Source organism: Equus przewalskii, chromosome 4 (genome assembly GCF_037783145.1).
Source record: "Equus przewalskii isolate Varuska chromosome 4, EquPr2, whole genome shotgun sequence".
Taxonomy (NCBI): Eukaryota; Metazoa; Chordata; class Mammalia; order Perissodactyla; family Equidae; genus Equus; species Equus przewalskii.
This window is the reverse complement of record NC_091834.1, coordinates 4468240-4495371: the sequence shown is the minus strand read 5'-3', so window position 1 is coordinate 4495371 and position 27132 is coordinate 4468240. Positions and strand designations below refer to the sequence as shown.

The window sequence follows — 27132 nt, the reverse complement described above, 5'->3', positions numbered from 1 at the left end:
GCCACAGAAACAGTGTAATCACTTTTTACCTTAGTCAAGATTGACTCACTGAACCAAAAGATGGAGTCCTCAGTAGAACCGGTTGTGGGAATCTGGGGTAATCAAAACAAGAGGTTGATGATTAGGGTGTGATTCTATAGATGAGGAAATTTAGACTCAGAGATGAAGTGGTTTTACTCAAGAACAGGTAGCAGTGGGTGGGTGCCCTGTGCCCGGATCTCATCCCTTGGTCTAGCCTAGGGCTTCATCCACCATGCCTTAGGGATCACCTCCTGGCCGCCCTTGGCCCTCTTCCTCTCTATTAACAGTGATATTGACTCTTGCAGCTTTCACTTTCCTTTTCTTCAAATATTCCTTGTGCATGTGAATAACCTGGAAAAGAGATTATTAAACAAGGGTTCACCCATGGCCACTTGGCCGCTTTGGGATCTAGGGGCAGCAGAGAGAAAATGGGAGAAAAGCCAAGAAAACAGCATGAAAAATTTTTATGTATCAGATGGTCCTGGACAAGATTTTTTTTTATTGAGGTCATAATAGTTTACATTATTGTGAAATTTCACTTGTACGTTATTTGTCAGTCACCATAGAAATGTACCCCATTACTCCTTATGCCCACCCCCAAACCCCTTTCCCCTCTGGTAACCACTAAACTATTCTCTTTGTCCATTTCACATGTGAGTGAAATCATACAGTGTTTGTCTTTCTCTGTCTGACTTATTTCACTTAACATAATACCCTCAAGTTCCATCTATGTTGTTGCAAATGAGATGATTTTGTGGCTTTTTATGGCTGAGTAGTATTCCATGGTATGTATGTAGACCGCATCTTCTTTATCCGTTCATCAGTCGGTGGGCACTTGGGTTGCTTCCACATTTTGGCTAATGTGAATAGTGCTGCAATGAACATAGGCGTGCATAAGTCTCTTTTAATTGTTGATTTCAAGTTCTTTGGATAAATACCCACTAGTGGGATAGCTGGGTCATATGGTATTTCTAATTTTTTGAGAAATCTCCATACTGTTTTTCATAGTGGCTGCACCAGTTTGCATTCTCACCAGCAGTGTATGAGGGTTCCCTTTTCTCCACATTGTCTCCAACATTTGTTAGTTTTTGGCTAGGTGATTATAGCCATTCTAATGGGTGTAAGGTGATATCTTAGTGTAGCTTTGATTTTCATTTCCTTGATGATTAATGATGTTGAACATCTTTTCATGTACCTATTGGCCAGCTGTGTATCTTCTTTGGAAAAAATGTCTGTTCATATCCTCTGTCCATTTATTGATTGGGTTGTTTGTTTTTTTGTTGTTGAGTTGTGTGAGTTCTTTATATATTATGGAGATTAACCCCTTGTTGGATATATGATTGGCAAATGTTTTCTCCCATTTGGTGGGTTGTCTTTTCATTTTGTTCTTGGTTTCCTTTGCCTTGCAGAAGCTCTTTAGTCTGATGAAGTCGCACTTGTTTGTTTTTTCTTTTATTTCCCTTGCCTGAGTAGAATGGTTTTTGAAAAGATCCTTCTAAGACTGATGTCAAAGAATGTACTGCCTGTGTTTTCTTCTAGGAGTTTTATGGTTTCAGGTCTTACCTTCAAGTCTTTGATCCATGTTGAGTCCATTTTTGTGTATGATGTAAGATAAAGGTCTACTTTCATTCTTTTGCATGTGGCTGTCCAGTTTTCCCAGCACCATTTATTGAAGAAGCTTTCCTTTCTCCATTGTGTGTTCTTAGCTCCTGTGTTGAAGATTAGCAGTCCGTAGATGTGTGGTTTTATTTCTGGGCTTTCAATTCTGTTCCATTGATCTGTTTGGTCTGTTTTTGTGCCAGTACCATGCTGTTTTGACTACTATAGCTTTGTAGTATATTTTGAAGTCAGGGATTATAATGCCTCCGCCTTTGTTCTTTTTTCTCTGGATTTTTCTGGACAAGAAACTTAATTGCACTGTATCACAAATTCCTCATTTGTAACCTGGTAATAATAATAGTACCCCCTTTATAGAGATGTTCTGATAATGAAATGATGTAATACATGTTAACTGCTTAGCTCACTGCCCAGCCAAGTGGTTTACATGCCGGTACTCAAAATGTTAGCTATTATTAAAGGATATGAAGGTAATTAACTTCAACGTCCACTGCCATTTGGGGGGTAGCATGATGTCAGGCTATTCTATTGACATATGTGCCTTGTTTTATGTTTTACAATATGGGTGTTTCAGACCATTCAGCTCTATTCCCTGGATTTCCTGAAGTTTGATTTAAACATTCTCATCAAAGTTAATATGACCTTGGCCATTCTTCTTACTGCCACCAAGCTGATGACAGCTTTGTACTGTGCATTACCAAAATAATGTTACGTTCTCCCGGCTGCTTCCTGAAAATGGCATCATCTTGATCTTATAAAACCAATGCAGAAGAAAGTATTATGTCAAGGAGGAAATTATGATCAATTTTTAGGGTGGTGAGCAAGAAAAAATTTTGAGAAACCAAACCTGAGTAGCATACAGATACATTTAATTTGACCCTTTTCTTCCCAAGAACATGCTGATTTTCTGGTTATGAAACCATTTGGACTCCTCTTCTAGACTTTGTTCTAAAACTTAAAACATGCAGTGGTCTTCCTTTCTTGTTCTCAAAAGGAAAAGGGCTGACTGTCTTCATGCAAATTAGTCTGCTTTTGTTGAAAAACTTCAAGGGACTCATCTATGAAATATAGACTCACAATGAGAAATACAGTGCATCTTACTGTTCTTTTTTCAGCCGATGTAAGATTGTTTCCCACAGTATAGAATATTTTTTAAAAAATGTGTTTTATCACAATGCCAAAACTCCAGCGATGCCTTTGACTGCCTTCAGGGGTGGTGGTGGTGGGGGGAAAGACTAACTATTCAATACTACATTATTTTCAGATGATTTTGCACATAGCTAGGGAAAGTGCAAATGAATGCAGAAAGATAGGACCAATGTACTAAATTTAGGACCGGCAATTATAGACATTGGAATTCTCAGCTTCCTTTTGCTCCTCTGTAATTTCTAATATAAAGAAAATACTAACTAGCGATAGTATAAACATAATTAGTTAATAATGAGTAAAGATTGTTTTGACGATGTGTGACACTTCAGAAATGTATCTCCTTATTCTGACTGTATTAATTGAGGCTTCTTTTCTTGCCCCCTCTGTGTTTCAGTGACAATTTCAACAAGCACCTTCTTTGACGGCCTGCTGGTGACAGGACTGTACACGTCCACAAGCGTTCAGGCTTCCCAGAGCATTGGAGGGTCCAATGCTTTCGGATTTGGTAAGTCATCCTGACACAGGAAAACGATAGTTATAGGTCTTGTTTATTTATTTTTTTATTTTTAAAGATTGGCGCCTGAGCTAACAACTGTTTCCAATCTTCTTCCTTTTTTTTTTTTCTTTTTCTCCCTAAAGCCACCTGGTACATTGCATATTTTTAGTTGTGGGTCCTTCTAGTTGTGGCGTGTAGGACGCCACCTCAACGTAGTCTGACCAGCGGTGCCATGTCTGTGCCCAGGATCCGAACCTGTGAAACCCTGGGCTGCCAAAGCTGGGCATGCAAACTTAACCACTCGGCCACGGGGCCTGCCCCTAGGTCTTATTTTTTGAGATGTCTGTTTTAAAAGTATTAGATGTTCATTATTTCAGAGAAAATAATCTGCAGTGCTTTTTGCGTGTTTGCTTGAAGTTGGGTGGATTGAAATAAGTCGTGTGAATGTGCAGCTGACCATGAGCTTGGCATGACCATCTTTCTATCCGTCTCTCCGTCTACTGCCACTGTTACTCTTGGTCTTGTGGGGTTCAAGTAAATTTCTGTGTTCTGTCGTTTAGGTTGCTGGGATTAGAATTCACTCTGATGCCCATGTAATTATTCAGTAACCTGTTTTTATAAACAGTTTTTTAAATTCTAGGGTAAGTGAAAAGTGTCATGTTAAGTTTGGCAAGTAAGCATTGTACAAAGTGGAAGATAGTAATAATTTTTGAAATGATTGAAGTCTATGAATATTCATAAAACAATGCAATTTAATATTTAAAACACTTACATGGAGTCTTTGTCCTTAAAATCAGAGACTTTTGGCAGGTTACTTATGTGGAGAGGCAGAAGGCTACATGATGGTCACTGATCCTAGAGGATGCTGAATTTGGAAATCTCTCGTTTGCCTATAATGCAGTAAACGTGCCAAGCTGGAATTAAGTAGACCCTTTTTGGCGTCAAAAATGCAAATTTAATATATCAGTTTAGGGTAAGACATGAAATCACTGATCTTACTTTCAATTGGGAAAACCGCACAGGACTTCCTCCACTGACATGAGAAAGATAGAATTGTGTTATGAAAGGTAGCCATGTGTTTTATTTTTTTCTGGGATATTTATTAAATAAATAATTTTACCTAATTTTGATATATGTAGGGGCGCCTCCGCTGTGTCAGGTCCCAGCAGTCACTCTGCCCAGGGGACTCACTGATGTCAGAGCAATGATGCTGGTGCTCCATTGTCACCCTCCTGGCCAGATGAGGTCCACAGCCTCAGGGCTTAAAGGAACCTGGGAGTCATTTAATCATCATGTTAAATTATTTGACATTGAGAATTTGCCCTAATTTTTAAAAATCCCAGTTAAGCTCTTATAATCTGTTGGTGGCTACTTTTAAAGTCTAAGCCTCAAGAAAAAAAGTCTCTTAGGTCTAAAAATTCCACATTTTTAGTTCCACCCATTTTGTGCTCTGCAGAGGTGAAAGATCCACTTATAATCCTATATATGTACAAAAAAATATATGTGGCAAACTACCTGCTATATTACAACAGACCCATAAGTAGTGTTGCCAGATTTAATGAATAAAAATTTACAAGACATCCGGTTAAACTTGAATTTTAGATAAACAGCTTTTTTTTAGTATAAGAGGGCAATATTTGGGATAAGACATCCTGCGTTAAAGCTGAGCCTAATTAATTCAAGACCTCTGGAGTGGGGCTCGGGCATTGGTCATTTTTAAAGCCCCCAGGTGATTCTCGTGTGTATCCGGGGCTGAGAACCACTGTCCTCGCTCAGTCCAGCGTCCAGGAGCATCAGCATCACTGGGAACTGGTAGATACAGAGCTCCAGGCCTTACTCTAGACCTCGAGAATCAGGTACTCTGGGGATGGGACCCTCTGATCGCTTTTTAGTAAGCACTCCCCTTGCTTTTGACGTGCATCAATTAAGTGGGAGAGACAGACATTATTTAAATGACCAAATAAATATGTCGTAGCAAATCTTCCTAGGGGCTAGCTAGGATAAGGACCGAGTGCTGGCAACGGGTATGACAGAGAAACTAGATCTGGTCTGGAGTAAAATGGGATGTGGTTAGGAAGGGCTTTCCTGAGGAAGTGGTCTTGAGCTGAGTTGTGAGGGATGAGTAGGAATTAGTTAGCTAAAGGTCCGTGGAAGGTGGGGGCGCAGCATACCTGCAAGAGGGATGGAAAGAAGCTGGGTATTTTCTAGGAATTGAAGGAAGTCCTGGGAGTGGCCAGACTGGATTCAAGAGGGAAAGTGATAAGGCTGGATGGGAGACCAGAGCCAGACCGTTCAGGATCTCGGGAAGGGGAAGCCATTGAGGGTTTTAGGCTGAGGAGTGACTGGAACAGCTTTTCATTTTAAAAAGATCACGCTGGGGCCAGCATGGAGAACAAAGTGTAGCATCCAGGAGCAGATGCAGAAAAACTATTCTGTGCTTAAAGGTTCTGATGTGACAGGGCATGCAAGGAGTCCGGCTGCAGGCTGACCTTGGCAACAAGAAGGAGATGTGTGGAGGGGAAGAGTTTGGGCTGTGGGATCATCCATGCTTGCAGGTCCGGTCCCCAGCCTTCATTGGTCACGTGCTCCAGCCAAGTTGCTTGACCTCTCTAGGCTTTATTTCCTCGTCTCTGAAATGGTGATGATGATGGCACCTGCTCCACAAGATAGTGAGTGGTCGGGATGGGGGTTCAAGGAGGTGATTTATGTAAAGCCCCTAGCTCATAGAAAGCACTCGATAAAGCTAGATATTCCCAAATTGTGAATCTTGATAACTGACATAGCTGCTTTCCTTGGTCCAGGACTGGTATATTTTTCCCTTGGTGGGGGAGAGGGGAGGGGGGAGGGGGGAGGGGGGGGGCAAAAAACAGTTCTCAGGTAGAATGAATGTGGAGTTTCTACAAACCCGGGTGATTTGAGAGGACTTGGCCAAGTGAAGTAACCCTCATTTGCCAAGATGGAGGCTTTAAATGAGAAAAATCATTAACTATCATTCACAAGTATGTTGTAAACACATTTTGGAAGAACATATGAAATGCATGTATCATATTGCCTCAGAGTTTAGCTAGTAAGCCAAACAAAAAGCTAAGAATGAAATTGTTAGAAATTATTTAAGACACCCAGGCGTCAAGACACTTTCTTTGGTGACTTTGAAGCTATAAAAAGGCAGTTTCACTTAAATTAGAGTGTATTTTGATTAGCTTAAATTACACTTAGTCTTTCTATCACCATCAACCCTGTATCATTGTGTCAATGGTCTGGAGAGACTTCTGAATGTGAAGCCCATTGATGATAGTTTGACTTCCACAGCAAAATGCTCAGGTCTGCCACTGGTCACTTGGCATTTTTATAGGACGTGATTTTATATAGTGGGATAGGTAAGTGAGACCTTTTTTAAGTTCCAGTAATAGCCAAATAATTTTATGTGTGTTTATGTGATAGTGGTAAATTACCTTAAAAACAAAATTTAATAATATACCTGAATATTGTTAAACAGAGTTAATCTTCATAAATAATGTTTTTGAATAGAAAACAGGAGATAAAATGTCTTTTTAGATAAAAGGTCACTTTTGGAAACAAACACATATTAATTTTTTGGTGTTTGATTTAAATTTAGCATATTCTTTACAATTTAAGAACACAATGAAAAAGATTTGAGTAGGGTGCAGGTGAGAAAGTAGAGGAAACTCGTACTGAAGGCAAAATGTAGAAGAATTGATGCTTTTTGGTAGTTTAGTAGTTATAGGAGGATCAGGCTGAAATACTGTCGCATTCTTTGATCTAGAACAAAAGAGTTATTGAATTCATAGTCTCTCATTAGGCTCTGACTTAATTGATGGAATGTTAAGCAAACTTGATTTGTTTGGCATTTCCCCAACAGATTGTAGGATTAGTGTGTCATATGTGTAACTAGCTACGATAAGTAAGGCAAAGTACAACATATCGTTGAATCTAAAAAGGTACTTCTGAAAGTTTTTTCCACTTATGGTCAATTTTAATTGTGCTAATTACACTAAGGTTATAGCCACTCTCCCTTGAATGTAAAATGTGTGCATGACCAGCCAAAATAAGGCCGTAATTATTCTTAAGATACTGTTGCATAAATGTAATTCCACTAACAGGACCGCAGCCTTTTATGCAAAATCAGAATTCTTTAAAATGCATGCCTCACTGACCAAAAATAGAGAAATGCCTAATAACCAGAAACACATTAAAACAATAGCTGTGCAGAGATGGCTGTATGGCAGCAATGCATGATTTGAAACACCTCATTTTGCTTGTCAGTATAAGAAAACATGCTGCCCTAGGAAAGCGTAATGTTTAATTATGGCCATCTCTTTGTGCATCCCAGAAAAAAGATGCTTCCCTCTTGTCTTTGGCATTGAATTCTAGCTCAATCATGTAAATCTTCAAGGCTCATTGTGGTCGCTCAATGAAGGGCTATTTGAATATCCTTTCATACAAAATTGTTCCTTTTCCAGAGGCTGAAATGCATTTTACTCAATATTTAGTATTCTGGCTCTAAAAGCATTTTACTCAATTTTTTTGTATTCTGGCTCTAAAACCCTGAGAGTCGAGTTTGCAGGTCTGATGAGTAGCAGCCACACTTCAAATTGTTAGGCCTTGCATAAATTAAACTTTTGTGCTTTGCAGTTCCTAGATAATCTTGCTCAGCTAATGCATCAGCCGTTTTAGCAGTTTTTCGCTTAAAATTTTGTAATTTCGTATGTGGCTTTTTTTTTTTCTGTAATAATTACGCAACCTAGATCTAATCATTTGTTAAGCTACAAAACTTAAAATGGCAAGATTTGCTGAAATCCACATCTGGGGAGAAAATGTAGTGAACAGATGCAAGATTTTTCTTTTTAATATTTTCTCTTAAATATTCATTTAAGTCAAATTTTTAATAAAGATTAAGCAACTAATATAAAAATTTAATATTTCCCATATTATCTTTAAAACATGATATTAGAATTTTTGAACTTAATGATCTGATTTTTTCCAATGTGATTTGACACTCTAGATCAATAGGAATATATTTATAAAACAAATTATTTAAATGTTTTAAGAAAGACATCAAATTTTAGTAAATGTATTGGCCACTGGTTAATAAAAATACCAGTAGATTTAGATTGTATGATAATGTTTCATTGCCAGGATGCAGGTTATTGTTACTACCTTATTTTATTGTCACTAAAAACAAAAATGTAGGGTCTATTTAAGCTAATTTTTGGTTACCCTTCACATTAAAACTAAGTGGAACCTTTCACAACTTTGCGAATTATCACCAGGACCCTTACGTCCCTGGATGTCAGCTAGAGTTCAGTCTTAGGTATGCTGTCTGTGTGACTTTGAGACACACGTGTTATGAATCCATGCTTTAATATCTGTAAAGAGGGGCAGCCATAGCAACTTCATTAAATAGGGACCTGTATAGTAGTGGCATTTATTTACTAGCCTAAATTAAGCTAAATTACTCAGAATGATCTTGTTAAATTTATTTTGTCTGTCTCTTTACAAAGAAACGCTTGTAATATACTTGGGGAAGTTTAAACATATTGATGGATTCGAAGGCATGACCTTTTATTGAATATGGTAAATGACCTATAATTAACAAGAAGAGTCTAGTTAATGAAACAAATTACTCTAGTCAATGGTACAAGGAGCATAGCTGACAAGAGATGAAATCGCCATTAATTTTTCCTATTTACAGGGTATTAACCTAAGTTTGGTCCTTATTCAGTCCATTTGGGTATGCCAGCATTACCTTCATTGAGAAATAGTATTAGCTAGTTTGTGTTCGACATATGACAGAGAATTCAGGGATGTTTCCCAATGCCTAAGTAACTAGAAAGAATCACTTACTAGAATAGTGGGCATGATGAATATAAAGCTGTTGAATTAATCAACCGACAAATGGCTAAAGCCGCTGTTGAGGGGCGTGAGATTTGGGCCACGTGGAGGAGTTGGTGGAGAAAGGCAGCTCGGTGCAGTGGTTCGCTACATGACCTCTGGCGTTGGGCAGCTCAGGTTCCATACCCGGCCCTGCTTCTTGCTAACTTGGGCCACATACTTTCCTTCCCTGAGCCTCCGTGTCTGCCTTTGTAAAAAGAGGATGATAACAAAGCTGCCTAGTTCACAAAGCTGTTGGGTGGATTAAATGAGATTATCTATTCAGGTGCCTAGTATATATGCTCAAAATTGTATTATTTAAAAACTCAGAAAGAAGTGAGAATTCTTTCTTTCGAAATGAGAAATAGAATGAGAAGATGGTTCAAGTGGCAGAAGGTTTGAAAGAAGGAGGTTGACTTTAATTTGGAGCAAGGGAATGACCCCATTACTTACCCATAGAACTTAGAGCTGAAATGGACCTTTGGTAGAGCCGGGCTCAGCCCCTGCCCCAACCTATAGGTAAGGAAGCAAGGCTTAGGAAGGGCGACTGGTGGCTGTTACACGAGATAGTGTAAGTGTGACAACTAAAGCCAGGTGTTCTGACATCACATCCAGTTCTCAGATAATTTTTAAAAATGTATAATTTGCATACCATAAATTTACCATTTTAAAGTATACATTTCGGTGATTTCCAGTATATTCACAAGGTTGTGCAACAAACACTGTTATCTAATTCCAGAACATTTGATCACCTCCAAAAGAAGCCCCATCCCCAGTAACAGTTACTCCCCATTCCTTCCTCCTCTCGGTCCCTGACAACCACTGATCTACTTTCTCTCTCCACGGATTTGCCTCTTTTGGACATTTCTTATAAATACAGTCATACAATATGTGGCCCTTTGTGTCTGACTTCTATTTAGCATAAAGTTTTCAAGGTTCATCTATGTTGTAGCATATGTCAGTGCTTCATTCCTTTTTATGGCTAGGTAATACTCCATTGTAGAGATGTACCACATTTTGTTTAGTGGATGGACATTTGACAGTTCCCAGATTTTTAAAAGGAGTTAGGGTTGTACAAAGTGGGAAAAAAGAAAGTTTAAAGAGGATGCAAAGCTATAGGACCACAAAATTCCTTAAATACTCATCAGTGGCTCTAAAACCTCTGAAGACCCAAATTGCTTCCCCTGTTTTTGGCTCAGATCTGAAAATGGTTAAACTTAGAAGACAAGATAAATTACTCCTCTGCCCTCTTTCCTGCGATTCAAGGGGGAGAGGCCACTGTGGCATGTTTTCACCCTGACCCTTTACCTCTGTTTAAACCACGAGGTACAGGCATACCTCGTTTCACTACATTTAGCTTTCTTGTGTTTTGCAGGTATTGAGTGGTTTACAAATTGAAGTTTGGGGCAGCCCTGCATCAAGCAGTCCATTGGCGCCATTTTTCAGCAGCATTTGCTCACTTTGTGTCTCTGTGTAACATTTTGGTACTTCTCGCAATATTTAAAACTTTTTCATCATTATTATATTTGTTATGGTGATCTGTGATCAGTGATCTATGAAGTTACTACTGTAATTGTTTGGGGCACCATGAACCACACCCATATAAGACAGCGAACTTAATAGATAAATGTTGTGTGTGCTGACTTCTACACTGACTGGCCATTCCCCCATCTCTCTCCCTCTCCTCTGCCCTCCCTATTCCCTGAGACACAACAACATTGAAATTAGGCCAATTAACAATCCTACAATGGCCTCTAAGTGTCCAAGTGACAGGAAGAGTCGCACGTCTCTCACTTTAAATCAAAATCTGGAAATGATTAAGCTTAGTGAGCAAGGCATGTGGAAAACTAACAGAGGTCAAAAGCTAGGCCTCTTGGGCCAAACAGTTAGCCAAGATGTGAACGCAAAGGAAAAGTTCTTGAAGGAAATTAAAAGTGCTACTCCTGTGAACACACAAATGATAAGAAAGTGAGACAGCCTTATTGCTGATATGGAGAAAGTTTCAGTGATCCAGATAGAAGATCAGAGCAGCCACATTTCCGGAAGCCAAAGCCTAGTCCAGAGCAAGGCTGTAACTCCCTTCAATTCTTTGAAGGCTGAAAGAGGTGAGGAAGATGCAGAAAAGTCTGAAGCTAGCAGAGGCTGGTTCCTGAGGTTTAAGGAAAGAAGTCATCTCCATAACATAAAAGTGCAAGGGGAAGCAGCAGGTGCTGATGTAGAAGCTGCAGGAAGTTCTCCAGAAGATCTAGCTAAGATGATTAATGAAGGTTGCTATGCTAAACAACAGACTTTCAGTGTAGACGGAACAGACTTTTATTGGAAGATGCCATCTAGGACTTTCATAGCTAGAGAGGAGAAGTCAATGCCTGGCTTCAAAGCTTCAAAGGACAGCCTGGCTCTCTCATTAGGGGCTAATACAGCTGGTGACTTTAAGGTGAATCCAGTGCTCATTTACCATTCTGAAAATCCTGGAGTCCTTAAGAATTATGCTAAATCTACTCTGCCTGTGCTCTGTAAATGGAACAGTAAGGCCTGGATGACAGTACATCTGTTTACCACATGGTTTATTGAATATTTTAAGCCCACTGGTGAGACCTACTGCTCAGGAACAAAGATTCCTTTCAAAGTATTCCTGCTCAATGACAATGACCCTGGTCACCCAAGAGCCCTGGTGGAGATGTACAATGAGATTAGTGTTGTTTTCATGCCTGCTAATACGAAATCCATTCCACAGCCCATGGACCCAGGAGTAATTTCAACTTTCAAGTCTTATTGTTTGAGAAATACATTTCATAAGGCTAGAGCTGCAATAGAGAGCAATTCCTCTGATGGATCTGGGCAAAGTAAATTGAAAACCTTCTGGAAAAGATTTATCATTGTAGATGCCATTAAGAACATTTGTGACTTGTGGGAAGAGGTCAAAATATCAACATGAGCAGGAGTTTTGAAGAAGTTGATTCCATCCCTCATGGATGACTTTGAGGGGTGCAAAGACTTCAGTGGAGGAAGTCACTGCAGATGTGGTGGAAACAGCATGAGAATCAGAACTAGAAGTGGAGCCTGTTGATGTGACTGAGTTGCTGCCATCTCATGATACAACTTTGACGGATGAGGAGTTGCTTCTTATGGATGAGCAAAGAAAGCGGTTTCTTGAGATGGAATCTATTCCTGGTGAAGATGCTGTGAAGATTGTGGAAATGATAACAGAAGTTTTAGATATGAATAAACTTAGTTGATAAAGAAGTGGCAGGGTTTGAGAGAACTGACTCCAATTTTGAAAGAAGTTCTACTGTGGGTAAAATGCCGTCAAACAGCATCATATGCTGCAGAGAAATCTTCGTGAAAGGAAGGGTCAATTGATGTGGCAAGCTTCTTGTTGTCTTATTGTAAGAAATTGCCACAGCCACCCCAGCCTTCAGCAGCCACCACCCTGATCAGTCAGCAGCCATCAACATCTAGGCAAGACCCTCCACCAGCAAAAAGATTATGACTCGCTGAAGGCTTGGAGGATGGTTAACAATTTTTAGCAATAAAGTATTTTTAAATTAAGGTATGTACATTGCTTTTTAAAGACATAATGCTATTGCACACTTAAAGTACTGTATTGTGTGAACATAAATTTTACATGCAGTGGGAAACCAAAAAATTCATGGGACTCGCTTTACTGCAGTATTCACTTTATGGCAGTGGTCTGGAACCGAACGCGGTATCTCCAACGTATGCCTATACTCAAGCCAAGCGGAGTCAATCAAATTTACTAGTTCAGGAATTTGGAATCAAGACTCATCATTCCAAGTCCAACTCTTTATGAGCTGGATCAAGGACGTGTAAACATTTGGGAGCTCTGGACGGCCATCCTCCGCAATGGCTCAGAGGAATGTTGTGCAGGGAGAGGGGAAGAAGAGAGAGAATGCTGCCCTGAGGTACCAGAACTTTCCAGGCTTTTATTTTAGATTTTTGCCTCATCAGGCTCAAATCTTCTTTGGTTCTAAGAAACAATAATAAAAATAGCTGACACTTATCAAGTGCTTTCTATGTGTCAGGTGTGTTGCAGGTATGAACTCTTGATCCTAACAAAAATCCTACTATAATTGTCCTCATTTTATAGATAAAGAACCTGAGGCACAGACAGAGTAAGTAACTGTCCAGCCTGAGGTCACGCGCAGGGAGTTGCAAAGCCATAATTCAAACCCAGCTCTATAGCCTCTCGTTAAGCTGCCATTACAGCCCAAGCCAGCTTGAGTTGGTCTCTTTTACAACCAAAAGGACCTTGACCAATAAAAGGCCCTCTCTGCTGTAGCTCTACCTGTCCCTAACCCCCATCTCTTCCCAGACTCCTTCCATTCCTTTACAGTCATGTACGTTCCCACCACACACACACATATACACTCATGCACCGATCATCATAACCCACACACAGTTCCAGGATCCCAGCTGCTTTAAAGCCTGTGCCCTTGTTTGCAGTGCTTGGAATTCCTTCTGGCTCTATCTGCTGGGCAAACATCCTGTCATCTCCTAGGGCCTCTGTCCTGACTCACCTCCTCTATTGAGCCTTTGTGACCCCTCCTCTCTGCTCCCCCGTCCCTGGTGCCCACCTCCATGGAACTCTCTGCTCCCTCCTGCATGCCTCACTCTCTCCTCTGACCTCCACCAGCTCTCTAACAATCTACTGAATTTACTTGTTTAAAAAACCTTTATACCTCTTTGAGGACAAGAGATGGTCTAGTCATCTTTACTCTCATGGCATATAACAAGTACTCAATAAATATTTATTGAATGAATAAACCAATGAAATCTTCGAGGATTCATAAGATATTTTACTGCTAGAGCTGATCTTAGAAGATGCATGTATGTGCACAAGGGTACAGGTGTGGATGAGAGAGAGAATATTACTGTCTTTAAGTTTGAGGATATTTATGAATCTATATATGTACATGTAAGCCTATGCATCTATACATACATTTGAAACTATACAAACATATGTAAATTTTATCATCGGAGATCCTGAGGAAGTTTATTATCCTGCCTCCCACTTTGTCCCTTTCTCTCTGGAGGAGGCAGGCACCAGTGCCTTCAGAGAGGAGAGTAATTGATTAAGCGTCTTCTATACAGCCAAGAGGATGGAAAGAACTTTAAGAGATTGTTCAGTTCAGCCTCATATCTCAGGTCAGGTCACTGTCTTAATGATACATCTTGTCCCATCTCTTAAATCTTTCCAAAAATGGTGACAGTATAATGTCTTGGGAACATATTCTGAGATTACAGCAAGTGAGATGACTAAGGAAGATTTCCTGGTATATACGTGTAGTCCCTTGCTATCACTTCGACACTTTTCTTATATAATTGAAAGTGGTAAATGTTTGTTGAAAAGTAATCATCACTTGTTTTCTTTCCCTTAGGCAAACAGACAAACAAAAAACCCCCACAAAAACAAAAAAAATGCTCTGCATAAGGTTCACCCATTTCATAGCTCCCTAATAATTCGCTTGTCGGTTTTCTCTGGACTCTACACAGATTCTGAATGGAGGAATTCAGCCCTGATTAGATATGTGCCCAGAAACCACTGTAGGTACTTTAAGAATGTATCCCTAAGGGAGAGGAGTCCTTCTAGTTCCTTTCTCTTCTTTATTCTTGCTCAAATCCCTGTGCTCAGAATCACAGTAAACTGATTGTTCATAGATAAGAACATCAGGAAATTCACATTTTTAGAGCAGATTCTAATAGAAGTTGTGTATAAATTATATTTTTATAATTTATATAAATTATGATTTTTAAATTATTTTGTTATAATTTTGCCTGTGAGTGTTAAAATCTTATTCGCGGAGAGACTCTTCTGTTTTGCCAAATGTAACCTTATTTCTGTTATTAAAGGAGATATTTTCCCCAAAGACTGAGCACCGATCAAACAAGGATAGAGCGCCAGGTCACTGTGTAGGGTACTTTCTCATATGCCAAAGTTTTTAAGAAGAATTCTGGAAAATAAGTTTCTGTAAATGAGGTCTTATCCCTCACTAGATAAAAACAAAATTGGGAACACTTTTCTCTTCCTTAAATAATAATTTTAAAAACCACTTAGGAATCGTGGGTCTTTGCTAATAAGACATACTGTTTTCTAGAAGAGTGACACTTTTTGGAGCATGCCAGACTGTGCATTTTAACAGGAGACTGAATAAGATTGAATATAAGATTGAATTAAGATTGACTATATGCTTATGGGAATAAACCTCAAAGATTGAGTCTGATCTAGCAGTCGTTTTACTTGTCATATTACAATAAACCATACTGTTTACTCTTGAGGTTTTCCAGTCCTTTTTGGGGGTATCCAGAGAATGATAAACGAGTTTATGCTCCATGTTCACAGTAATTGATTTATAAATACTCTTGGATAAACTAAGCTGCTTCTTTCCTGGCAGTTAAATCTAAGAACAACTTAAAAATAATTTTATAATGCTATGACTTCCTAGGAATAATTCTGATGATTACCCTTGAAATATTTTTAAAAAGTAGTGAAAGTGAATTCTTGGCATTGCATGGGAAATAGTTCTCGATGCAACAGAGGAATTTGAAAATAGATGTAGGAGTCCCATAAAGGCACTTCACCAAATGTCAGTTCTGTTTCCTCTCTTTTCTTCTGCTCTGCAGTTTATATTCAACCCTCTAATGCTGAGTTTTGCATGTAGCCTAGTAGACGTGTGGGCTGCTCTCTGAGGCGAGCACACAACTAAATTACTGTTTTCAGGACTCTGAATGTTTGAATGGAAAGATATTTGATACTGTGGGTGTTGCCATTTTGGAAAACAGAATAGCAAAAATTGTTAATATTTTGGTAAAAATTCAGACTGAGCTCTCCTCCCGCTTTTCTTCCTACATGTTTTTGTACATCAGAACCATATTGTTGTTATTATGGAGCTAATTATGTTATTGCTGGTTCCCTTTCAGAAAAGTTCCTCTCCACATGAAGTCTAGTGAATAGCAAGTTAAAAGTGAAGTAAATGGAGCTATCAGGCATCATGCTCTGGGAAGATGTTTCGTTTATCCTTAATTCTTTTGTTTTTAAAATGATTAATTATTTGCTTTATGAGAAGATTCTTTTTTAACCGAACTTAACCTATACGATCTGATTACATTTTTAACAATACTAACAAAAATGTGGAGAAATCTGTTATTAATAAAAGGAGAGCTCAATTGGGGTTTGGCTTTCTGTTTCTAGAGAATGGGACAAAGGACCAGCTCTGGAATAATGATGAGGTTGATGAAGTTTCTCCTTCAAGCCCCTAGCCTCCACCCTTTTCTCTCTCCCTTTCTTCTTGTTCCCTTTTCAACAAGGAGATGATATCAGGCTCATCTTAGAATGAATTTTAAAATGTTGTGTTAATAGCAGCTTGTCCCACACTGCTTCGTGCAAACATTAGTGTTTCATGATGTGTTAATAGGTCCTACATGGAAAAAGAGTTTTGTGATATAAAAAAGCTTGGAATATGCTGGTTAAACAAAGTTAACCAGTACTTATTAGAGTCTTTATATGCTTTTTTTGTTATTCTGTTTGGATTTAATTCACATAACATAAAACTTACCATTTTAAAGCCTACAATTCAATGCTTCTTAGTATATTCACCGTGTTCTGCAACCATCACTACTAATTCAAAACCATTTCCATCTTCCCAGGAAGAACACCATACCTATTAGCAGTCAGTCCCAAATCCCTCTACCTCCCATCCCCTGGCAGCCTCTAATTTACTTTGTCTCTTTGGATTTGCCTATTCTGAACATTTTATATAAATGAAACATTATCATCTGGCCTTTTGTGACTGGCTTCCTTTACTTAACATGTTTTCACGTTCATCCATATTGAAGAATGAAGTACTTATTCTGATTTATGGCTGAATAATACTCCATTGTATGGATATTCTATATTTTATTTATCCATTCATCTACTGGATCATAGGGCAATTCTATTTTTGAGGAGCTGCCAAACTGTTTTCCATACAGGTGCATCATTTGACAGTCCGAGCATCAATATGTGGGGTCCCAGTTTCTCCGTATCCTCGACAACACTTATTTTCTGTTTTGTTTATTTATTTTTTATAGCCATCCTAGTAGATATGAAGTGGTATCTCATTGTGGTTTGATTTTCATTTCCCTAACGACTATGATGTTGAATGTCTTTTCATGTATTTATTGGCCATTTGTGTGTCTTCTTTGGAGAAAAGTCTTTTCAAGGCCTTTACCCATTTTTTAAATTGGATTATCAGTCGTTTTATTGTTGAGTTGTAAGTCTAATATACTTTTCTAATATACTAATATACTTTCTAATATACTTTGAAAATTGTGAATTTTCAAGGATTCCATATAATGGCTCTCTTTCACAACTTTGTGTTAGCATGGAGTACTTTTTTTCACAAAGAATGTCTATTTACATCTTTCAGAACTACTTTTGCATGGGACAGTTTGGAGGCACTCTTTTAAAGAATAGTCCGTCATGATTAAGTTGATTTTTTTAATTCTTGTATTGTAAAGATGGTTTAATCTTAGAATATCTGTTTCTTCTCTGTTTTCTAATTTTCTGACAGTGAAGAAGAACTTCTTGTGTAATAAAAAATGCTAATTTTTAAAAATTAAAAAGATGGAAAGACATTTTGCCCTTGTTGTAATGGGGCTTTTAGCCTTTATACAACCAAAAGAAAATGACCAATACTCCAATTCCCTAATAGTAACAAAACTCAGACCATTTGCAAACGAAGAAAGACGAATGTCCAATAAATATGAGCAAAATATTCAACTCACTGCTAATAAAAATGCATAAGTAAAACAATTATGAGATCCTATTTTTTTAACTTGGCAAAGATGTTTAAAATCATTTATGCTTAATTCTGGCACCAGTGCTGGAAAGTAGGTATTTATTGTTGATGTGGGTGTATATTGGTTTAGTTATATAGAAAGCAATTTGGCAGTATGGAAACAGAGCCATTAAAGTGTTCCTGTACTTTGACACAGTTCTTTTACTTTTGGTAATCTATTATAAATTCAAAAAAATAAAGATGCAGACAAAGGTTGATGTATTTGTTCAACAGAGTACTATTTAGGATGGGCAAAATTTGAAAATAATCTAAATGTCCAATAATAGGAGAATGATGAAATAAGCTAGAGTGTTAATGGAAAGGAATAATATGCTGCCATTAAAATGATATTTTTGAATAATATTTAATGGCATTAGAAAATGGTTAAGTACGGTCGAAATAACTGTGTGTACACACACACACACACACACACAGAGTTTGGAAATTCACTTTGCTTCCCCAAATACTTACCCAAACTCACCTGCTAAAGAAATTACAGAAACCCTCTTATTTGACCTGATCAGTACTGATATTGACTCAGTTAAAAGAAATTGATTAGACATGTTTATTGTTTATTTTCTATGAACAACCTAGTTTGTTAACAGGTAGTCAATCCTCTGGGGAGGGGCTCAGCTAGGGAGAGGGTGACTGGGAGTTCTTGTGTGGGTTTGGATGTTAAAAAGCATGGTCAGGTAATAAATTTGCCAGTTTTCAGACGTCAGCTAAGGGCTGCTCTTTAAGTCTGGGCCCACTGGCTGGAGTTCCACTAGTTTTTTTTTTTTCTTTCACATAAATCACTTTTCCAGTTTTAGTTTTGTTAAAATGGAGCAAGAACATACCCAGGCTTGTGAAGAAGTCTGAGTGCAGAATTCTAGTTATTTGTAATTTTCATTTTGCAATCTTTTATGGGTAGCTTTTCCACCATAATTTGAAAACAGCATTTCTTTAGATTCTTTGTATCAAGTCTGTCCAAAGCATTCAAGTTAGTGTGTACCTAAACAGCAAATCTCTTTCTTAGGAGTATTCATTTTTCATCAGTTCATGTAGCAATTCATGAAGTAATAATAGGATAGTAACAGGTTCAAGTGGAATAAAGAGATTTGGGTGCACACTAGGTAAGCAGACATGTAAGAACAGACCAGATTAACACACTGGTGGAAGCACAAAAACCAAACCCAAGAGCAACAGTACCTGCTCTGCCACATGCAAGGCTGATGAGACCAAATGAATGGGTGGAAGAGATGCCATCCAGTTATGTTTACATGGCTTTATGTTATGTGCAGGGAATCATCTAATGAACTGATGTTATCTTTAAAAGTAATTTGGCAGGGAGTTGATTGAAATATCTCAATTGCTTTTTAACATTTTATTATTAAAAATTTCAAGTGTACCTCAAAGTTGAAAAAATTTTATTGTGAGCACCCACCACCTACGTAATGTCTGTATGCAGTGAAATGTACAAATCTTAGGGATACATGAGGTGAGATTTGGTAAGTGTACAAAACTGTGTAACTCAAGCGCTTATCAAGATATAGAACATTACTTTAACCCCAAAATTCCCCTTGTGCCTATCCTCCATCAACTCTCAGTCCCAGTTGCCAGAGGCAACCACTGTTTTGATTTTATTCCACCATAGATTAGTTTTGTCTGTTCTGGAACTCTGCATAAATGCAGTCATGCAGTGTGTACCATTTTGTATAAGGTTTCTTTCACTCTGCGTAGTATGTTTGGAATTATCCATGTTGTGTTTATCAATAGTTTGTTCCTTTTTATTGCTGAGTAGTATTCCTTTGTTTTTCCAATTCCCTATTATCGGACACCTAGGTTGTTTCCAATTTTTGGTTCTTATGCATACAGCTGCTATGAACAAACTTGTACAACTCTTTTTGTGAATATATATTTTCATCTTTATTAGATAAATATTTGGTACTGGCATTGCTGGGTCTTTTTTTGCAAGAAGCTGCCAGAGCTTTGTCCAGAAGCGTTGTACTCTCAACAACATACTGTTAGAGTTGCAATTGCTGTGCATCTTCATCTACGTTTGGTGTTGTCAGGGTTTTTAATTCTAGCCATTTTGGTGGGTGCATGCTGGTGTCTAATTGTGGTTTTAATTTGCATTCTCCAGGTGACTAATGATGTTGAGCACTTTTTCGTATGCTTACTGGCCACTTTTGTCAAGTGTCTGTTCAAATCTTATGCCCATTAAAAAAAAATTAAGTTGTCTTTTTATTATTGAATTATAGGAGTTTTAATACATCCTGGGTACCAATCCTCTATCAGATGTATATTTTGTGAATGTCTTTTCCCATTTGTGGCTGGCCTCTTATTTTCCCAGTGGTATCTTATGATGTAGTGGTCTAGTGGTTAAGATTTGGCATTCTCACCCCTGTGGCTGGGGTTTGTTTCTCGGTCAGAGAATCACACCACCCATCTATTGATTGTCATACTGTGGAGGTTGGGTGTTGCTGTGACCCTGAAGGCTCTGCCACTGCTGGTATTTCAAATTCCAGCAGGGTCACTCATGGCGGACAGGTTTCAGCAGAGCTTCCAGACTAGACAGACTAGGAAGAAGCACCTGGCCACCCACTTCTGAAAAAATTGGCCATGAAAACCCTCTGAACAGCAGCAGAGCATTGCTGATATAGTACGAGAAGGTGAGAGGATGGCACAGGAAGGTTGAGCAGGGTTCTGCTCTGCTGTACATGGGGTCGCTGGGAGTCAGAGTTGTCTCAACGGCACTAACAACAAACCTTATGATGAGTAGAAGTTTTAAATTTTGATGAACTCTAATTTGTCAATTTTTTCCTTTACGACCCATTGCTTTCTGTGTCACGTCTAGGAAGCCATTGCCTGGCTTAATGCAAATCTAATTTCCTACATGTGTGCTCCAGGTGGATGGAGCCTAAAAAGTAGCTATATTTCAGTCATCGTAATCTTTGGGTGAGTAGAAATCAGATACTAGAACTCATATACAATCGTCCTAAAAGTTTCTTCTTAAGCATTGCCTGCTTGTTTGAAAAAAAATCAGGACACTATCCATAATGTGGCATCATTTTTTCACTTAGTTTTTCATTCCACATGTGTAGGCTTCTGATTTTAGTGTGCCACTTTATAAACAACTGAAATTGCTTCAGACTCCTGGATTACGCTGTGATAAGCCAAATGGGCTCCAGGACACTCCCTTCACACCAGAGACACATGCCAGAAACCAAACAGATGGTAAACTAGGCAGAAATGACCCTCGGCATTCTCATTAGAGCAGTTGGGGAAATTTTAATGGGCCCCCATTTGCCTCGTGCTGTATCTAATACCCTTTGAACTGCCACTTATTTTTTCTTGTTACAAGTCAACAACCACCATGTATATTTTAATAGGGATTATCAAACACAATTTGCCCAGAAGATGTTCAGCCCTCTAATGCTAATTAGCCAAGTTTAAATAATCACTGAGTTCTGGGATAATTGGAAAGAAACACTGTTTTTCTTGCCAGTGCATAATTACTAATTAACAGGAAGATAACATATCTGTGTAGCAGTCATATCTAGAAGAATCTGTTAACAGTTAATTAACTGTTGAGTTGGGGCCAAGTTAATGTTGGTCAAGAAAGTTTACAGATGAAGTTCTCTGGTAAAAGAAATAAACAAATATACACACTATGTAAAGATGACATCGTGAGCCAGAGCAGAGCTTGGGTGGAGTAAAGACTGAGCGACCTTGGCTTAGCTTTACAGTGCTTAAGGCAAATGGTCATTCCATTAAAGAATTAGTGTTTCTTTGGCTCTAAATATTAAAAACACCAACTGCTGGTTGTTGCTCTGCTGCTAACACATAAGATTTGAGGCTTCATTAATTTGCCTTTCTCTTGATCCTAATAATTGCATGGGCTTTCTCAGCCTGAAAATATCCTCGTGAAATTGGACCACAGACTCCTCTGTGTTTTCTGCTTATTAGAGTTGAGTGCATGAAATGGGTAGCTGGATATTCACAAAGAGGAAAATAAAAACTTGACTGCCAGTTTTCTTTGTTTTTGTTAATGCAGGAGTTACCATTATGTTATTCTTTCAAAGAATTTGAAAACACATACATTAAGCCATTTTTTTAAAAGTTAACATTTTAATTAATAGCACACTTTTCAATGCATTTTTAAATTTTTTCATTTAGACTAATGAGTGAGTGGGTCGTGTCAAGCATTTAATACATACTGCTTGAAGATTTAAGTGTTTTAAAATTCCGTTTGTTTGGGGAGTCTTTTAATCACTGGGCAAAAACTGAAAATTCAATTATTTCTTTATGAAGGCATACTTTTTATTAAAAGTTTTTTTTGCAAAGTCTTTACTGAAGCCAAGAGTATGCTGTAAGTAAAACAATCTTGTAGAACTTAGCAGTTCTTTCAATAATAAAATGCTGAATGATTCAAAAGATAGGAAGATGAGAGAACACTTGATAAAACTATAATTTCATAGATTATGGTGGAAATGAAGAATAGTTTTGCTAATTTCTCTTGAAATAAATGAAAACGAATAAAGAAACCTTTGTAGCAGGAACATTTTAATCCTTGTACACACACTCACATTTAACACTTTGAAGGTTCTAGAAGCATTGTCGAAGTAGGAATTTTAATGTTATAATTTATGCCTTTATCTTCAGACCTAAGCCATGCCTAAGAGTAGCCGGTCTTCAAAGAAAGGAGGAGGAGAATCAGAGCTGTGTGATTGTTTTATTTCATTTTCTTAGTCTGCTCTTCTGATGATGGAGAATCACGCAACTGATTTACTTATCAATTATAGACATTTTTGTATCTCAATGATTCTCAGCCTTGGGATATGTAATATTCTTTAGTTAATGTTTCAACATGTCATAACAAAGATACTTATTGTTTCATGACTTTTTTTGTTGTTGTTTGCGTGTATTTTTGTGTGCCTTTGGTTGCAAAGTAAAAGGTATACTCTCTGTTGGGTTGTGGGATTATGGAACTTTGAAAAGCATTCATTGCTTTAAGAGGTCCCTCCAATACTATGTGGTTGCTTCACTGTATGTGCATTTATGTTCAGATATTTATATACATTAGATCTTTGGCTTATAAGATTTAGCAGTTGTAGTTTCAACGATTTGTAAGCCTCCTCAGGGAACAAGACCATATAATCACTTGTTATTCAGCCAAAGCACAAATTTGAATGATGCAGATTTGAAGACTTGGTGAGTAACCCCTCAATATCCATATTTCAGTGCATTTTTGTGTTTCTCCAGTTGTTCTTGTGCAGGATGAAAGTGATAAGAACTTTATTTCTTTGTGAAAATTGCCCTACAAAGGAGGTCCACTGATAGAGCTAGAGATGCACATGCAGGGAAAGAGAAGAGTCCTCACTTGGAGCTCACATTCCTGGGGGTCTAACCTTATGGACCACACTTGAGGACTCTGCATCCTATAGGAATGTCTGGGGGGTCTGGCTCATCTCTAGCTAAGTGCTGGCATCGCTCTGTTACATCCTCGCATGGAGTCACCTGTGAACACAGCTTTTGGGAGTAGAAAGAGGAAACTGGAATTTCTTTCTTTTCTTTCTGTGCAATGTCTTTCTCTCCTCTGCCCATGCACTTGGGCTGTGCGGAGAGATCCTTCTCGCCTTCCTTCAAGTTCCTTTCTCTATGGTCAGTCACAGAAACCTGCCCCAGAGTCTCTCTCTTCTCTTTGGAAGCTCCTAGTTGGGCTCAGAACTGAAGACACTTTTGGCTAAGTCATCAGCTTTCCTGTTATACATCAAACATATAGATTAATAATTGATTGTAGGTATATTCTGAGCTATGTTATTTCCTATAGACATATAGGAATTTCCTAAAGCGATCCTAGTTTCAGAATGATAGCATAAGTCTGTACTGGAAAAGGCAGTGTTATGCTGGCAAGACCTCATGATTGTAGTCTTGAACTAAATACTAATTTATATGCTAGGCCATGAAAAAAATAAGCAAAATGAATTACAATCTTTAAGGGCTGTGCTGATTTGCTGAACTGAAATCATTTTTTAAAAACAGAGTAGTAATCGAACTTAAATTTTTAAAAAATGGTTTGGTCCCAGAAATTTAAAAAATTCAAATTTTAAATTAACTCATGAATCAGTGAAACACTTACTGATACAGCTTTTATGTAGGAAAAAGGACTGTCTGAGAGATGGATATGTTGACATTCCCCGGAGTTTCCTCATGAGACAGATCCCTGGGGAGGAGACGGGGCGATGGGGCGGTGAGCAGGGACAGCGGACGGAGAGAAGCATGTTTAACAGCTGACGGAAGGATCACACCAGGCTTGTGAGAAGCATAATGATTTTATTGGTACTCTTTACTGTTTTCTTTATTTTCTTCTCCTTTCTCCTATTTCAAATTTTTGCCCTGTCTCACTTCTTTTTACTTTACCCTCTTCTTTTCTTAATTCCTCTTTTTAATCCCTCTTCAGTGCTTTTACTTACTTTCTCTCCCTCTACTTCTAGGTGGTTGCTCATTTACTCTTTTTTATTAACGTATAATTGAAGTATAGCATTATATTAGTTTCAAGTGTACAGCATAGTGACTTGATATTTGTATATATCATGAAGTGATCACCACAATAAGTCTAGTTAACATCCATCACCATACGTACTTATAAATTTTTTTTCTCGTGATCAAGACCTTTAAGATTTGCTCTCTTCGCAACTTTCAAATATGCAGTACAGTGTTATTAACTGTAATCGCCATGCTGTACATCACATCCCCATGACTTATTTATTTAATAATGGGAAGTTTGTACCTTTTGACCCCCTTCACTTGTTTGCCCCCTCCCCCCACCACCTCTGGCAGCTGCCAATCTATTCTGTGTGTCTATGAGCTTGTTTGGTTTTTTTAAATGAATAAACAGTGAGGTGGGGGTAAGGTACTGAGAACTGGAAGAATAGGAGGATTTGGTCAGACTTGGAATGTGGGAAGCTACTCTTTCCCCAGTGGAACAATTCCAGGTGAGGAAAAGTCCAGTGTGGCCTTTGAAGTGTTGCTGAGGTGGAGTGGAGGAGAGGGTGATTGGTGTTGAGCTTGTCCTAGAGCTGGAGGGAAAGGCTGTAGGAGGAGCCATCCATGTAGGCATGGAAGACACTCCTAATTATGGGGGTTGTGCTAGAGCGAAGACTACTGAGCCTGATGCAGAGTCATTGGGCACTCATTGGAGAAAAGACTCCTGCTTCACTCGTGACATTAATTACCATGTAGCACAATGAGATGAGAATCACTATCCTAATCAGCACATTTGTATGATATGCTACAATTTACAAACCAGTGTCGTGTGTATAGTCCCACGAATGTTAGCCTGAAAGTGTCTAAACTGAACACGGGGTTGTTTTTAAGATGAAAGAAAGTTTATTATTCTAGCTCAGGTGGAGTGGCTAAGGAAGATTTTCAGAGATAAATGAAGAGGGATCCAGTTAGCTCAGGTACTAATTTCTTCTCAAGCAAATAAAGACTTTGATAGATTTCCATGTTCAGTTGGTACTATCCACTTCTTGATTCAGAGAAAGAGTGGGACTCAAGGATCATACCATTTTCTGTAGTGCTTAATTCTCTACAAAGGGAGCTTCATTGTTCAAATACCAAAAGGGCTGTGGTGTCCCCCATAATAGAGTCTGACAGTGTGAACCCCAAGGACAATCTCCTACAATTTGATAGATACATTGCTCTAGAGCTTCATTGAGATGAAAGGACAGAGTCTTGCTTAAGTAGAAATAAAAACCATTGAAAAAAGTTCCGAGTACTACCCCCTGTGCCTAAGCAGATCCAAGACATGGGTATAGCTGCAGTATGTAAAAGACACAGGGAGAGGGAAACCAGAGGCACAGTGACCAGTGGAGTGCAAAAACTGTTGCCAGAGGTACCACAGGAAGGACTGGCATGAAGTCAAGGAAACGTAAGAGACTCGAGGAATGCATTAACAAAGGGGTCATTGAACTGAAGAAAGAATTGAATTAGTGCTAGCTCATTGGCCAGAGTTTAAGAGAAGTCCACACTGATAGTGCCTGCCAAATCAGTGTTGGAAAGGTCATGTTTTTAGCTGGCACGAACTATACTGCTGGGAGGAGACTGGGAAAATGTTGCTTGCGTGAGGCCATTAGACGGGCATTTTAGGACTGGTACATCTTAATAGTGCCTTATTCCTCTCTGACAAGGAAGTATTTGAGTCTTTGTAGATAACTACAGAAAACTTACCCATTTGACACAACTTTACCAATCTTAGAATGTCACCCCCTTGGTAGTTTCAGTATCTCTGCCTGCCTGCCTCCCTCTGTCTGTCTGTCCCTTTCTTTTTGTCTTAATCTGTCTCTGTCAGGTGGAAAGAATAAGATAACCCCTGGAAGGGATGGAGTGTCTTTTGGAGGAGCCTTGGGCTCCGTCTGAGCCTGATCCTGTCAATAGTGACTGAAGAGTGAGAAAAGCAGAAAGGCTTTCCTTCAATGGCCTTATGCCAGCCCTTTCCTCACTAAACCCTCTTGACTCTCACAAGTATGGAATTTTATGTGGCTTTTCACACTTGCCGTGAGTTGTGCACTTTAGCTCCTAAGTTACACGTTAAATTCTTGGTGGCATTCTCAAAAGAGAAATAAGGACGACGACCCTCAGGCCTCTGTTGTTAGTGTTCTCAGTAGCTGGAATCGGCTGCCTTCTTGCTCCCAGCATTCCCGTGTAGCTCAAGAGCTGCCAGCAAAGCTAATCACCTCCTAGAAGTGTGATATCAGAAAAGCAAGAGTGTTTTACTTATGTGACATAAAGCATAGATTGTTTTCACCTTCTCAAGCAGTCTGGGATCTTAGTACTTAGAATAGTTAAAAAATGGTGTAAACTTGCTCTCCACTCCTGACATTATCGCCCTTGATAAATAGAAGCCTGTATAATTGGCTGCTTTGGCCTCTGCATTTTCTCTCTCGTCATAATCAGTGCCGGGTGACAGAATCAGAACAAGGAGCTGCAACTCATGCATCCTGGCATGTTGAGGTCATGGTTTGCGGGTCGGTGGCCAGCAGGACAAGTGAGAATGTCAGGGCATGCCGGGATCTGAGAACCAGAAAGCCAGAGTGATAAGGGTGGGTCTGTAAGGGTCACGTGGAGACGAAG

At 38.7% G+C, this 27132-nt stretch overlaps 1 protein-coding gene across 2 annotated transcripts in view; it reads left to right on the top strand.

Moving 5' to 3' along the window:
- RELN (reelin) overlaps positions 1-27132 on the top strand; it is a 459315-nt gene that overhangs the window by 66784 nt on the left and 365399 nt on the right. For both annotated transcript variants that reach the window (XM_070617061.1, XM_070617060.1), the window contains exon 2: positions 3182-3292. In XM_070617061.1, the coding sequence (XP_070473162.1) occupies positions 3182-3292 (111 nt within the window). The remainder of the gene's footprint in view (positions 1-3181; positions 3293-27132) is intronic.